At 40.4% G+C, this 16012-nt stretch overlaps 3 protein-coding genes across 6 annotated transcripts in view; 2 read left to right on the forward strand and 1 right to left on the reverse strand.

Annotated features, from left to right (window-relative positions):
- Nucleotides 1-9958, reverse strand: part of suco (SUN domain containing ossification factor) — a 31853-nt gene extending 21895 nt beyond the window's left edge. For 3 of the 4 annotated variants that reach the window (XM_079574740.1, XM_079574739.1, XM_079574742.1), the window contains exon 1: nucleotides 9676-9958. In XM_079574740.1, coding sequence (XP_079430866.1) covers nucleotides 9676-9728 — 53 coding nt within the window. In that variant the 5' untranslated portion in view covers nucleotides 9729-9958. The remainder of the gene's footprint in view (nucleotides 1-9675) is intronic. The other variant, XM_079574741.1, reaches the window with a different exon arrangement.
- An 873-nt stretch (nucleotides 9959-10831) lies between these two features.
- tmed5 (transmembrane p24 trafficking protein 5) lies at nucleotides 10832-13715 on the forward strand. The gene is made up of 4 exons (XM_079575334.1): nucleotides 10832-11126; nucleotides 11534-11631; nucleotides 11708-11888; nucleotides 12299-13715. Exons 1-4 carry the CDS (start codon nucleotides 10938-10940, stop codon nucleotides 12515-12517), a joined length of 687 nt encoding a protein of 228 aa, XP_079431460.1. The 5' UTR covers nucleotides 10832-10937; the 3' UTR covers nucleotides 12518-13715.
- Nucleotides 13716-14416: 701 nt separating this feature from the next.
- On the forward strand, nucleotides 14417-15840 carry pigc (phosphatidylinositol glycan anchor biosynthesis, class C). Its single transcript, XM_079575358.1, has 3 exons — nucleotides 14417-14483; nucleotides 14858-15089; nucleotides 15163-15840. Exons 2-3 carry the CDS (start codon nucleotides 14862-14864, stop codon nucleotides 15817-15819), a joined length of 885 nt encoding a protein of 294 aa, XP_079431484.1. The 5' UTR covers nucleotides 14417-14483; nucleotides 14858-14861; the 3' UTR covers nucleotides 15820-15840.
- The last annotated feature ends 172 nt before the right edge of the window (nucleotides 15841-16012 follow it).

Consider the following 16012-nt stretch of genomic DNA (forward strand, 5'->3'; position numbering starts at 1 on the left):
AAGGCTAAAAACCAACAAGAAAGGTGGTTATATGACACAGTGGAGAGACTGGCACCAGGAGGATGGACAACAAAACAGCGTAGGAACCGAAATCAAAGCGTATCAGTGGTGCCCAAATAGCGAGGCTGAACACAATGAGCTGCCAGTGCTTTGCCCAGACACTAAATCCCCCTGGTACGTCCTGTTGGCTTTAGCGCTGTTCAGGATCACTGGGCATCACATAAAACCAACCCAACTGTACGGCGCTATCACAGCCCGAACGTACAAAACAACATCTGTAGCTTCATGGGTTCAGTTTGAGATGGAAAATACTAACACGAGCTCGAATACACTTTGGAATAGATACAAAAAGTGTCACCAAATGCTAAAGTAACTACTGAGTGCTTGGTTTATTTCCACAAAACGCTCAGCCCCCATCCAGTACCATGTTCCTTTGATCTACATGTTGCCCTCCCATGACAGGAGCATGTAGGGAGTGTGGTGTTATTTGGCCTAAATGCCCGGTCAGCTTGTTAGTGTTCGTTATCCGGAGGCCCTCGTGAAGCACGTGGAGAACACACTGAAGTGCCTAATCACCTTAGGCTTCAACTGTGCCACTCTGTCAAGAAGACTGGACAGGGGAAAGAAAAGGCGGAAAGGTGGTTGTGGTTAGAGATGGTGCAACACCTCCATTTGACTAAGCTTTATATACAACGTTTAGGCAAAAGCGACTTTAACTCCCAAACAGCCATTTTTTTTTTCTTATTCCAAGGTTGTTGTTTATTTGAAAATGACCGGAAATGACATTGCATTTTCCACATTTGCTCAACTATTTATATTTACTCTGTGGACACTTTTCCCATAAGTAAATAAGCAGTGACGTCTGACTATTTACTTTTATGGCGGAGTTAAGCGCAGATAACAATGTTTATCTTGTGCGATTCCAAATTGTGTTCAATGGCTTTCGATTAACCCTCCTATGCAAATACTGCAATAGCTTAAGCAAATTATATGATTAACAACGTGAGAGGTGCATCATTGAGAAAAAAGAAAAGGTACACATTTTGTTTATCTTCCACATTTTACTGTGTATGAATCATATGCTTGTATTTATCATATACTGGACATAGACAGTGGGTTATAAATAAATATTTGGCTTTTCAAGTATCACCCGACCTAGATCAAGAACGAATGTGAGTTAAACTAGGTATAAAACAGGTTCATTGGGCTAAATGAAGTCTAAAACTGGGCATAAACAAAGACTAAGCCAGAAACCCATCTGACTCAAATACATTCATAAAGCATATTACCAGCTCTAATTGAAATGAATAGAAACTACTATCAATGGAGGATGAAGTAATGTGGAGTTCTTCTAATGCAATTATGCAATTTAAGTTGCTATCAAACTTTATAAATCTTAAAGATTTTTCTTTTTGGACCGAGGCACTGACACTCATGTGATGTTTTCCTCTGAGATGACATTACTGTGATGCGGAATATGCGGAGTGGAGATGTTTTAATGCACAATAAACCTGCTGATACGATGCAATGTTGGACTTCAAACAAAACACAAAAAAATGATATCAAGCAAGGAAAAAAATGCCTAGAGTTTGATTTAGTTTGCAACAATATCAAGTTTTCCACTGGCTAACTGTGCAGGATGAGCAGCAGGAGGTGAAAAGTAGCTGAGGAGGAAGCTCCACGTGGCCTGTGAGCAGAGCGTGGGCCAGGGAGATGTGCCAGGACCCGTCTGCGAAACTAGGCCACGGCTGGATCTGCCGCACAGACACCGAGCAACAGCAGTGAGGAGGGTAAGAGCCACCCGGGGAGTTTGATAAAGAAATGGGGTTCAAAACACTTTGTCTAGGTTAGCTGATATTGATGTGTACACTGAAAAACAAGGTGCTCTAGTTTCATCACTTAGTTGTAACAAAACAAGTAGGGAAGCACCGGTCCAATACTGGTATCGGATATTGGAGCCGATACCGGAAAAAATACGCTATCGGGTATCGGCTACAAACATCCGATACTGAACCGATACCAGTTTTGGCTCTCAACGCCTTAAAATACCACTTTTACCACTTAAATCTAAGTGAATATTGGCATGTGAATTCAATCGCTGAGTTAGTTTTAACCTCCGCAGATGTATTTTTGATTACGGCGCAAAATTCCGTGGTAAGCATCAGTATGCTAAAGCTAGCTAAGCTAACGATAACAAATCAAGGCTGGGTCACAAACTATGACAGAAATAACTAAAGTAGGCTAATAAAGAAATAACTTATCTTAAATATTTGTAATGATGATGATCCAGTGATCCTTGTTAAATTTTATCCAAGAGTTCATCAATATATATAATTGATAATTGATCTGTAACATGACAATAAAATATGATCGTAAATGGGGAAAAGAGTCATTTCAATGTTCACTTAGAGAAAGACACTTTTAGGAAAGTCTCTTGGCATCGGTAAATATCCGATATCGGGTGACACTCAAACCCCAGTATCGGTATCGGTAGCAAAAAAGCTGGATCGCTGCATCTTTAAAAACAAGTAAATGCATTAAGTCTAGTTTATCACAGTTTAACTCACACAAGTTCAAACACATAGTCAACTACAGGTCACCTCACAAACGCTCATTTACGTAAGTCGATTAAGACAATTACTCAGTGAAGTTGCCTCGAGGTTTGCCGATGGGTTGAATGACGAAAGTTCCTGATAAGTGTTGTTTGTCAAATACTGCTCCCTCCCCTGCAAGGCGAGATAAAATCTACAAATTGCTGAAAGCGTAGGCCGCTTTCGCCTCCTCCTCCTATGTAAACTATAGAACAGCTCATCTAAAACCGGTTATTGTTTCCAAGCATCATGTGCGCCCTAAATGCTTCTTGGTTGGGGAAACTGAAAATATTCAAATACTCCGTCAGTGCTGCGCTTCAGTGCATATGTGCCCCTATCTGTGAAGAACATTTGGATGGGAAGCACATCATTACAAAAATGGATATCTAATCTTGTGAAATGCCTTTAGTGAAACTGTAGCAACTTACTTAAAAGTGTGAAAGATTTGTCACATTTAAAACACTCCAATTAGAGCAAAGGTCTCTTGAGACTTTATATAGCACAGTGCCAAAAGTGTTTTACTTGGTGACAAGTTTTCTAAATCAACACACATTGTTGTCCTGCATTAGAAGAAAGCAATCAGTCATCCACACGCAGTAAATTGGCTATTCCTTATTATGGTTAATCTTCTGTAGGTGGTTAAGAGCTCGTATTTGCATGTAACGTCAACGTAAACCAAACACACCAATTGTAAATATTTAAAGATGCAGTTTGTTCACCTATTTATATGGACGTGTCTTTTGACTGCGCAAAGCCTTGTGACGTGAGCAAATCCACCCGACTGTAAACAGGAGTCCTTCTGATACAAACTGAATGAACACACACACCTCTATTTCAAACCTGGCCTGGGCTCTGCAAAAAACTGAGTCACCGAGAAACACTGCAGCGCCTGTGGAGAAACTAAAGATTCATGGATAAGTCTTAACAATTTAGATGGCACCGATTAAGTAAAATTATTAGTTTATTTAAGTAATTATCAGACGAGCCCTGTTCACTATAGCACTAGTACAACAACAGGTTTCTGGTCGTGACTCAATAATTAAACTAAGCCGCATATCATTTACATCGGATTCAACCACATACAATTACGAACCCATAAATCTTCGGTTAGTCAGCGGTTTCGGAATCTTTTTTCTTCAGTGGAGTCCTGGCCCCAGAGAGAAGCCTGTTGAATGTGTTACTATTTACTGTATTACTGCATTTTTAGTGTAAGGGGAAACCACACAAACTCCACATACAGTAGAAAGGCTTCACCTGGCCTGGGCGTAACTGCACCGTTGACGAGCCTCTCCCGGCAGCGCGTTGTTCAGTCAGTGTAGGTTTCCTTGCCGTATTCCGGTTTTCCCAACCACTAAAATCATGCTGGTCAGGTCAGCACGCAAAGTCACAGAGGCTCAGGACAAACTCAACATCTGATCTACGTAATTTCGTTATACAATTGTAAAGACTAATAAAGTTCTTCTTCTCTTCAGTCTTGATGTTCAGCAAAAACAATAGACAACAGCCCACGGCGATATTGCCAAAAATGTGGGGACTTTCTAGATGAAGCGATATTTTTGCAAACCATCAGAAATATGCAAAAATGTGCTGGCAAACATCTCAATTTAGATCGCTTTGTCGCACAAAAAGATAACGGTCCTGAACACACTACTAAAGAGCAATTTTCCCCCCAATTTGTTTCCCTATTTCCCCCCATAGTTTTCCCTATTTCTTCCCCATATTTTTTCCCCAATGTTATCTGAAATTTTTCCCCATCTCTCCCCAAATTCAACCAACTTTTGGGGGAAAACTAACTAACAACAATTTTTTACACATTTCTTGACTAATAAACTCAATGTTGTAAATGTGCGTATCTTCTAGACAGCTATCCTCATTATTATCACCCAGTGCTACTAAAAACAGTGTCTCTTAACTACTATCCAGAGTCAGACAGGGATCAAACTGGCTTTGGGTGAAATGACATCACAATCACCAGCCAGGAAGGACAATGGAGCAGACAGAGGGGGGGGGGGTGGAGGGACGCTGCCGTCTGAATGATCTGATATGATGTTATTGGATCAGTGTTGCCTTCATCTTTGCGCTTCGTGCTCGCTACAGTACACGTGTAGTCCTCGATAGCTGTGCCGGCAAAATTAAAAAAAAATCTTGTCAAAGTCTCACTCACCTCCTTAGGACACAGTGTTCTCATGTGCTCCGAGGTGGTGAAACATTTACATGCTCTATAGGGGCCTCCCGTGTAAACAGTGACCTGCCCTAACCAGCCAACTCACCCTATGCTCTTAAAGAAAACCTCACAATAGAGCGAGGATGTTGAGGCAAATGTTTACCCACAGTACTACGCTCCACATTTGAATTGAATTTGTCATTTGTATTGTCTGTTGTAGACAGTAATGAGTAGTGGCTGTTGCTTTAAGATGACAGTAGCTTCAAATACCATAAGTTCAATGGATAAGCAGAAGTGTCTATAAACATGTCCCTATAGCCATAGTACACAATGTTCTTTGGGAGGTCTGTGTCACCTATCAACAAGCTCCTGCACATTGCCCTGCCGTATTTCAAAACATGTACAATCGTAACAGTAGCCGATAAGTCAAACTATACTACAAAGAAACTAGAGGGCCATATATATGTCCGGTTATTCACACACAAAGCAAGAAGCTGCGAGTGCGTCTGCAAAAGCTCAGGCAGCAAGCGGCAGAGGGGGAGGGGAGCAACAGTTTCAGGAAAGCAAAAAAGTGTCCATGCACGCTTCGTTAGGGTCAGTTGAAATGTGCACGTATGGTCACAAAATTAAAGTGAATACATTATCAGAAACAGGATCGTGTTGTTTAGGATGTGCAAAATGACAGAATCCAGCACTGTAAAATAAGTGCATGCAGTGAAATCTTTCAAAAAAAGGATTAAAACTTTTTCTGCACTTTCAGGCCCAGTTTGTGTCTGAATTCAACATATAAACCAAAACTATAATGTTTCCATGCACATTTTTTACTTGAGTAATCAGTTGATCTGAGCAGCATCACTTCCTGGTTTTATCCAGCCGACCGGGTAACGCAACTCCATTCTGGGAAGCAACCATGCCATGCTGTATCAATCGCGTGTCAACAGATGTCACATGACTTGGCATCAAAAGCACCTAACTCCAAGATACACACAATCACAACAAGTGAAGGGTGACACCAAGCTTCAAGATTTTTTTATACAGTTTCTTGGCAGCACACGGAAGCTGAAGGTAAAAGGAAAATCAATCAAACATGAGTAAACAATAATCAACAGAAGCAGGTCCACGCCTCTCCTTAATCGCCGCCTTGAAGATATTCTGTCACCACTCTTCCTGAGGCGACTGGACCCCATTCAACTGTCAATAGCTCTACCCAGAACCGCAAGCAATTGTCATCACTGCCAGTGAAACATCAAAGAGGAAACAGATATGAAACAATCCCAATGCTGAGGAATTTAAGTCACGCTACAACTAGCAGCTGTGGGCAAAAAAGACAGCGGGTTCAAGCCGGGATATCACGCTTCATATGGAGGGCTGAAGGTGAAGGGAAGGCAATTTTTTTTGGCTTAATTTTACTCTCCTTTTTTGCCTCTGTGTGGCTGTTGGACAAAAAACAGCTTATTAAACTGCTCTGAAAAGAAAGCGAGAGATCTCAGTTTGTGCAGTATTGTTCATCATGTGTGCAGTGGGCAGAATCAATGTTGTTCTTTTGGAAGTGCCGGCCAACTCTCAGCTCACAGAAAACTAAAGCAGTCTGTTCATCTGAAGTTCTATGAAGATAATTGCTATTTTGTCAGTCAACAGAGATGACTCCAAAGCCGTTGATAACTGTTCAACCTATTGTATATGTTTTTGCGCCATGGGAAAGTGGGGCACCCAGAGGAAATCTATGCAGACATGGGGAGAACATGCAAACCTTCTTACAGTGAGGCAAGAGCACTAACCCCTCAGCAATGTGCCGTCCTCTATTTTGAATCGCAAAGGAGTGGTTTTGATGGGTTGGTTTACAAAAAGATTGTTCACGAGTCATGTTTGTCCAGACAGTGAAGAAGTGTTTCATTATTTAAGACTTTATTGTGGACACAAAATAGTCCTCAAAATATTAAAAACACATTTGAACAAAAACTCCAAGAGAAGAAGCCATACTACCTTTTTCTATAGATTGCTTGACCTGAACACGTGTGCACCTACACGCATGACCTTTATACTGGGTTGTACTGTACACACGTCAATGCATTTGAGTAAATATTAAGAATGTAAAGACATCTGTAAATCATTCATCCATTTCTATAGACACGTATCAATGTACAGACAGTAAGGGCTGCCGCTGAATAAGCCGGCATTGGGCGAGAGGTAGGGGCACCGAAGTACACTCGCTCACCCAAAGGTGCACTGCTGCGGACAGGGTGCCAACTCAGCACAGGGCTAATGCATGGAAACACAACCAGTGACGCAAGCAAGTCTGATCAAAAACAAGAGGGCTTTTAAAAGCACGTAGCTGAAAACCTCCAAGAACAGAATGACGTAACATTTTGATGCCTTTAACCAGTCGATAATGGCAGGACACACATTGAAAACTAAGCTTCTCAAGGCTTTTACTACTACTTTGTGTCTAGAAAATACTGCCCTTCTCTGTGTGACCAACTGCATTAGAGTGTGGGCCGGTATTTTGAGGACAGAAGAGGGAGACAGACAGGATTACTGAAACATGCGAGACTGCTCCATGTGTTTGAGGATGAAATAAGCATAACCAAAATAAGCTTATAAAAGATTCTTGAACTTTCTTCTGTCAAATTACCATCTATCCAACACTGACAAGAAGACTGTAAAGCTGTGTCTGAAGACCTGTCAATTATTTTAAATGCTTGGCTCAGGTGCCAAAATGTGTGACAGAATATTTACAACCCTGAGTGCTAAAGAGGCCTATGAAAACTGATGGACATGTACACACAACAAGGACGATGTTCATACATAACCACTCAGACTCAAAGGGAAGTTTTACGAGGTGGGCTGGACACATATTCTGTAGAACCACGTGCCCCCCTTGGTCTCCATTAGTCAGATAGCATATTAGTGTAGCAAGCAAGAGTCAAGTTTCCACGACAAAACAGCCTTCAACATGTCCGAGCAAAAAGCAATAACCAAAAACTCATTATTGGATTACACAAAAACCAAAATACCACAGCAGCCTGAAGCGCACGTCAATTTGCGTCAGCTCCGTTAATGAAATAAAGATGAATGTGGAGTGAAAATGCCTGACTCAGCGGGCAGCATGGGGCAGCTTTAGCATCCTGCACATGAACACCAACTTGTTATTGGGTTAGGGCCGTCTGCAACATAATGGGCCCGATACAAAGCCCTGGCAAGTGCACGGGCAGCAGAGAAATCTTATACGCGCAAATCGTGTTACATAATAATGCTAAGCTCCAGTATCAAACTAATAGGACTACAAAACAAATACGTGATGACAAGGTGCAGAACACTTCCTGAAGGTTGGTAAAGGCATGAGAATGTTAAGCAGGATGTACCTTGGTAAATAGCAATGACTTGTGTGCACGTAAAATGATGCTATCTTGAAACTAACCTGTCAAAGTAAATCGGGAAAATGTGTAAACAAAGGCAAATAAAACGATTGTATCCAAAACAATTATTTAACAACATGGATATTGCATATAACAGGTTTGTACTATTGTACCTTGCTTGGTTTCTAAGTATGCTAGTGCTGACATGGAAAGGCAAGATTGTGTACACAGCAGGACTCCTTGAGAGGAATAGCATGACGCACTGAGTAACTGCTGTCTTTGTAAGCCTGAAACCAATGATGACGTGCAAAATGAGAGCAATCCAATTAATAATGTAAGGAGGCAAGTCCATGCGTGAAAAGGAAAGCAACAACATGTTGAGAAAAACTGAAAGTTTCCCTGTAATGTTTATAAAATTACAGGGAAATTTCAGCCCTCCCATATCTATTCCCACTGGGACATGCCAGAGTTAGCGCGGGGCAGTGAGAAGCTGACAGTAGCCTGCTAAAAAGGACTTGCATTAGTAATGAACTCAGAGGTGCGTGTTCCTGCACGGTCATTACTTTGTTTGTGAGAAAGTGAAAAGGTGCACCAGGGTTTTCAACACGAGACACACTCAGAGCAGTAATCCCCTCTGCAGCTGTTTCCATGGAGCAAAGACTCTTCATCCATGGAGTAGTTGCGAAAGCAAAAAAATACAACGCCTGACAATGTGAACATTGTAAAATATTTATGAACACTTTGAATACAACTCTTTTAATAAAACCTTTTTGTTTCAAACACGAAAAGGAAACAATACTGTTTCTAGTTTTGACCACAATTTAAAACTGCTATAAAGCAGGTCATTATTGAAACTCAGGTGATCAGAGAAACCCTTGATAATAAGCATGCCATAAGCACTTTCCTCTAGTGCTCTGCCAACAATGGCTCTGGTGATGCACATATGGCTCTGTACTTGTCCGTTTTCAAAACATCTGACATCACAATAAATACCGAATAAAAAAAATCCACAGTATGAGTCACAAAGGACCATGCACCATGTAGACAACTGTATGATCCCCCAATTCTGGAATGTCAATACCACCATTTTTTTTTAATATACATTTCTATTTTTTTTTTACATTCATATATTTTGACGTATTTTTCAACATAAAACAAATCAAACAAATCAAATTTGATTTTTTTTAAATTTAATTTCCTTCCACTTTTGTTATTTGGTTAGCTTGCTGCTAGAGCAAGTGACCTGTCTAACTTAAACACGCCCCAATGGTAGACTGGATTCAAAGTCACTTTTAGCATATCATTTTCCAGGCTGCAAGGAATCAATATCCAACTTAACGAAACGAACATCATAATATTATATCCTGGTTTGGATATATAGCGCTAGTGTGTCTAAAAAATGTTAGCTGAAGCGTGCTCCACGCTAGTGAATACTAATTAGGGATGAACGTGCATACATGGTGACCATGGCGAGATATGAACTGGCCACAACCTTCATTTTAAAGCAAATAAGGATCTGACACAGTAATGTTTTTTAAGTAAATGAAGATGACAGCGATCTTACCAGCACAGGAGAGCTACAATGAGGCACACCAACACAACGCGCAGCCTCTTCATTATCTTCCCGCGGGGACCAACATCCTCGCTCTTTGGGTGTTTTTCTTGTTTTCACCCCTTCACAAAACACCTGCTACTGCAATTCAGTTAGCTTAGCTCTGAATCAGTGATAAATGTGAGAAACCTTTGTTTCTTTGGCTAAAACATGTACTTAAAACGTGCCCCTACTGATTGAACAGGGCTGTTGTCTTCCTGCTGCTGTGGTTGCTACTGCTGTTGACGGGAAGCTGGCTCTCTGTAACTTCTACCTCCACTGACGTCTGACCAATCACAGTACAGCTTTCGGAAGAGTCATCCAATCAGAGCAGACTTCCGAAACAGGATTTCGACAAACTCCCGCCCACTGGTGTCAGAGATGAGTTGGTAGCATTCGAGCTGGACGCGTCAGCTTTTTATGATAAGTAAATCCATAAATAACGCAATACTAGAGATTATTGCACAAGTGTATGGCCCTGGCGTTTGAAATAAATACTGAAGTTTGTTGCTAATCACATGAATGGAGCAGACCGTGTGTGAACCTATGCATGACAAGGACCTATAGGAAAGTAGAACACTGTGTACTTTTTTGTCAAAGACACTAAAACCTTACAAAATAAATTACCATGCTTTGAAATGTACTATGGATTCATGAATATATAGCTGATTTTATAATATAATATAATTACATCTGTTTCATCCAGCATCAATCATATAAAGAAAAATGTTTTTTACACCCACTCATTGAATTATTGTTTGTGTTTAAGTGAATGGTTTACATTTTGTATGTTCACTAAGAGATGGCTTTCTTAAAAGTAAAAGTAGGTCAAACCTGTTTCCCCTTTTACCTTTTCTGTTTATGTGCACGGTGTGTGCGTCATAGCTTTTCACAAACTACATATCCCACAATGCATTTAAATGGCCACTGCTACGGGCCTGTACAAAACCTTAATAGTACAATTAATATTAATATTAATGAAATGCATGAAAAATATGACAAATATCTGCGAAAAAATACATTGATAACTATTTGAGTGACAAAAGTTTCATTCGCTAAATTGTCGTTTATTTCATACAGGCGGGGTCCTTGGCCTTGTGTCGCCCTCCGCAGTAATAGTTCACTGCCAGCGTTTTAGGGGATAACTTTGGTGATATTCGGGAACTGTTTATCTTTTTAGTCAGCTCTTTGTTACTTGAGGGGCATTGTTGTACTTTTGGAAATAAGGGGTTATTATGGAAGTATCAAGCGTTGCTTTTCATGTAGTAGTCGTTGTGTTCGCTTTAGTTTTGGAGTTTACGGTGTTGGCGAATGCCTTCTCGCAGTCAGTGGACAGTGACTTCACCTTTACTCTTCCTCCGGGTCGAAAAGAGTGTTTCTACCAAACCATGAAGCAACATGCGTCCCTGGAGATTGAATATCAGGTTTGTAAATAAGTCTCATGCTGTCTTCAGTTTGTTTGTTTGTTCACTCAATTGAAGTGTTTTGCAGCTAGATTCTGTAAAAAAAAATATATACTGTACACACTGTAGCTCTCTCGGTGGATCTTGAGTTTTCATTATGTTCTGAAATGTCCATCTTTGCTCCCTTTTAATTACAGGAAAGGAAGTGTGGAATCACTCTGTATGTCTCTATATGCCTCTATATGTGTCTGTATGTCTCTGTATTGTTGTACTTTCAAAATTATTTTTAGTATTTTTAGTATAAAGAAGTAGATATTGACTGAGTAAAAAAAATATTGCCCTTACATATTGCCCCACAGCACTAATAATCCAAGGCATAAAAGACAGGGTTGGTTAACTACACCAACTTGTTCTCCCACTCTTCACAGGTATTAGATGGGGCAGGTCTGGATGTGGATTTTTACATCGCCTCACCTACGGGTCAAATATTGTACAACGATTACCGGAAATCAGACGGAGTGCACACGTAAGTACGATTGGTAAGCTGTTGTACTGTGTTTTGACATCAAGAAACAATAATTTTGTGTCTCTTTATATTCCAGAGTTGAAACTGAGGATGGAGACTACATGTTCTGCTTTGACAACACATTCAGTGCCGTTTCAGAGAAGATAATCTTCTTTGAGCTGATCCTGGACAACATGGAAACAGACGAGGACCCAGAAGACTGGAAGGAGTACGTCCACGGCACAGATATGTTGGACATGAAGTTGGAGGACATCATGGTGAGAGAACACCCAGTCAAATTTCAATCCTTTTCTATGTCTGCATCTTAAACACTCACAATGCACTCACAGGTCACTTCTCACAGATTTTCAAGTGCAATCGCTACAACATATGCCAAAAACTCTTATCCAACGTCATTCCTATTTGTTAAGAAACCCCACCTCTTCCCTGTTTTCACGACTGGGCTGCTTCTTCACTAATAGCTGTAATTTGGGTCAGAGGGAGGGTAAGCCGTCACAATTTCAGGAAATGCAATCTCCAGCTGCAAGGATGTTGTTCTTTCACATTGTCACATTATAAGACACTGAGACCACACTGTTGTTACATAGTATTTACACACACATAATCAATAGAAGACTAGCGACTGGATAATAGCCATCATTTATTAACCCCCCCTTCTCTGTTTCAGGACACAATCAACAATGTGAAGGCACGGCTGTCAAAAAGTGTTCATCTTCAGACTGTGCTGAAAGCCTTTGAGGCCCGTGACAGAAATCTCCAGGAAAGTAACTTTGACAGAGTGAACTTTTGGTCTGTAACAAATCTCATTGTAATGGTTATTGTATCAGCTATTCAAGTGTTCCTTGTGCGGTCACTGTTTGAAGATAAAAGGAAGATCCGCACATAACATTTTTACTGCATTTGTAGAGAAACACTTTGCCTCAAATACTTTTGGCCTTGGTATAAAACACAATAACGAAAAAACTCAGAAACAGAAACAAATAATTTGTCAGCCTACTGAAGAAAAGCATTAGGAACCTGAACCTGCAATCCTTTGGGCAGTTTTGACATTTTTTGATAGATTGTTAAACCGTACCAGAAAATGTTATTTACAACTTTTAGGGTAAATTAATTCCTGGGTAACTAATAACTGAGCATAATTTTATATAATTCTGCCCTTTTTTAAAGACGCCTTCAACGTTAAATTTTGAAGTAGTTACTTGTCCTTTTGGCCAAGAATGTGCATGAAATTACAACAGTGCCACGTCATAGTCTTCATACATAAAAGGCCAGAGACATGAAAAGAAAAAAGAAAAGTAAAATCTTGTGAAGATCATGTTATGGCAATGGTCTGATTTTCTTTGCAATATCTTGAGTGGACTTTGCTGCTGTGAAACCTCATGGCTGCTGACAGGTGTCTGGTTACAGGCACCTAATGTGTGAAGATGCCATATTCTCTGGTGACAACATGAACATGCTATTTCTATCGTATGGACACCTGGAAGGTCATTGCCACTATTACACATGTGCACTGTGCAGCTTTATATAATATGCACAAGCCATTCATTGCCTTGATTTAATATTTAAAAATGTTGCGTATTACGGATCAACACAAGGTCTATACTGCCTCAAATGCCATTGAACAATGTTTGTCTTATGTACTTTTATAAAAGTGGGTCAAGAATGGCATTTTGCAATGTTGGGTTGAAATAACACCCTTAATTAGAAATCCGTTCATAACTGTACATTATATTTTATAAGAAATATTGAAGTATTATACAATGGCTTGGTTTCATAGTTACTGCATTTATTGAAGTTTACTGGGGATCATGTTTGATCGCGTTGGATCCTGGCTGGTTCCCTGGTCTCATGGTTATGGACATTTTTTTCTGCTGTAAAGACAGATAATGAGTTTGTGCATCAATGATGGAAAGGTTGTGATTTTCAATTATACATTGATCATGTGTGTCTGTTTGATAAATAACCGTTTGTTTTTATTAGTGTTTATGAGGCTATATGCAGGGTTTTTACTAAGTCGTCCTGAATAATCAGCTACACTGTTATTTTCTTTCATGTGGTTAGAAAGAAGAAACACAGCGACCCCATATTTATTCAGGTTGTGTTCGGTTATTGTACATTGTGTAAATTAAAAATTAAGAATTTTCTCTGTTAAATTTTGTCCTTCTGTCCTGAGTATCCATTGTGAATAAGTGTACGTACTCACCTGTGCCTCAGCGCCTGGATTGCTTTGAATTGGAAGAGAATGAATGATCAGATGCTCATGTAAAGTTGAACTTGGAGGAGGTCCTCTATAGCACAAATCACGAAAGCCTGGGGAGCTTAAGGTTGAGCACGATATTTTTCCCCACTTGGTACAGTTTTATTTTTGCATAAATACTGGCATTATACTTACTGCCTTATTCTACAATAAGATGGTGAGCAACGATTGTAATAATCTTTGGCAACACAAGGTCCTACATGCACTGGGAAGCTGCAATAAAGAAAAAAATAGGACAATTAATACTCTACTATACTACTACTACTACTATAATACCATATTTTAACACCACAAACAAGCAGAATCCAAATAAACGTACCATTTCTGCCCTCTGATCAGTGGCCTGGGATGAGTAAAGGGAGAGTTTATGTTCAATACTGCCACCTGATGAAGAAGAAATGGATTTAACACAGGCACAAAAGAAATGTACAAATGACATCTAGGGAAATAATTTGACTGCACACCATGTAGTAATACAATGAACCGACAGATGGTGCTGTGGTCAAAACAACGTCAACACAGGGCGACATTTGTTTCCGGGATAATGTTGTGATTGTTGCATCCGCATCGACGAGAAGGAAAATACCAGTCCCAAGTAAGTTAAAACACATTTTAAAATGTATGTTTAGTGTTGTAGAGGTTTGTGGAAAACACATGTAAGTCATTTTGTGCCAAAAGGTTGGGATTGTAATAACAAGCAACAGTTAGAAACCCTGACATACAACAGATGTAAGATTGTTCGTGACGTGTTCAAATGTTTGTAATATCATTTATTTATATATTTAATTGTTACATAAATTACTTTTAAAAGGTTTTACAGTCTATGGTTGACATAAACCGGCAGATGCTCTGAATGTGCCGCAGAAAGCTTTTGTGACTGCGATCCTTCCTTGATGCTCCTCAGAGAAATCTAAACCTACATTGATAACAATCTCCTACACTCAGATTGAAGATGACATGTTGTTTCAGGGGGATGGGTCCTGACAGTGAGGCGGATCCAGCTGTACCTTGGAGGAAAGTGCTGTGGGAGCCTCAGCCTTTCCCTGATAACTACGTGGATCAGCGCTTCTTGGAGGAGTTACGGAGGAACGAGGGTCTGCATCAGTACCACTACTGGACTGTGGTGAAAGAGTCAGGCATAGTGGGACAACAGCTGTCTTGTGTTGCCATTTTCATAACATTATGGCTCTACATGGAGCAGGTAAAGGGCTAATCTTTGTACTAAACAATTATAACTATGGGGCAATATCTTGATCTTGTACTTCCTATCACAGGGTTTACTCCCCCCTCAGACACTCTTGTGGACAAGCCTCCTCACTGCACTGCTGGGTTATGGACTTCACCAGCTTTTGACTATGAAAGAGGAGTCAGACTGTAAGCCACGGACATATCTGGCGGATTTACAAAGTGCCACTATTTTCTTGTCCTTCACCTTTGGTTTCTCTCCCGTCCTGAAGACACTGACGGAGTCTGTAAGCACAGACACCGTCTATGCCATGTCTGCTATGATGCTACTGGCCCACCTGATGTCATTCCCATACACTCAGCCTTCTACGCCTGGCAGCCTCTCTCTCAATGCAGCTCTGTTCGCCTCAGTGTGTTTGGCATCAAGGCTGCCTGGAGCTCTGCATACTTTTGCTATGCTCAGCTGTGCTCTGCTGGTATTCGCACTATGGCCCTGTTTGTTGCAGAAGATGAGGGAGAGGACTCCTCATCACTTTACTGCAGTCTGTCTTGGAGTGTGTCTAGGAGGGGTAGCAGGATTGGGATCACAGTCCCCCTTTGGAGCTGTGCTCCTGACCATGGCCTTAGCTAGTGTGACACTAATCTGCCCCCTGCTGCTGGTCAGACTACAGAGGCAAAAAGACAATATTTCTGGCCCATGGGATGAAGCTGAGATCCATGAAGATATAAGGCGATTTGCTCATTAATAATGGAGTGTAATGACTTCCTTTTAAGATAAGATAAGATAAGATAAACCTTTAATGGGACCTTCATAAAACTGTACCAAAGTTTGTTTGTTTTTAACCAAAATGAGCAACAACGCAAGTAGCCTTATTATTAAAAATGAATGGAAATAATGTAAAAGAATAGGTGAAGGTAAATACTAATAGTACATTAACA

The sequence above is a fragment of the Gobius niger genome (genome assembly GCF_951799975.1).
Source record: "Gobius niger genome assembly, chromosome: 17".
NCBI lineage: Eukaryota > Metazoa > Chordata > Actinopteri > Gobiiformes > Gobiidae > Gobius > Gobius niger.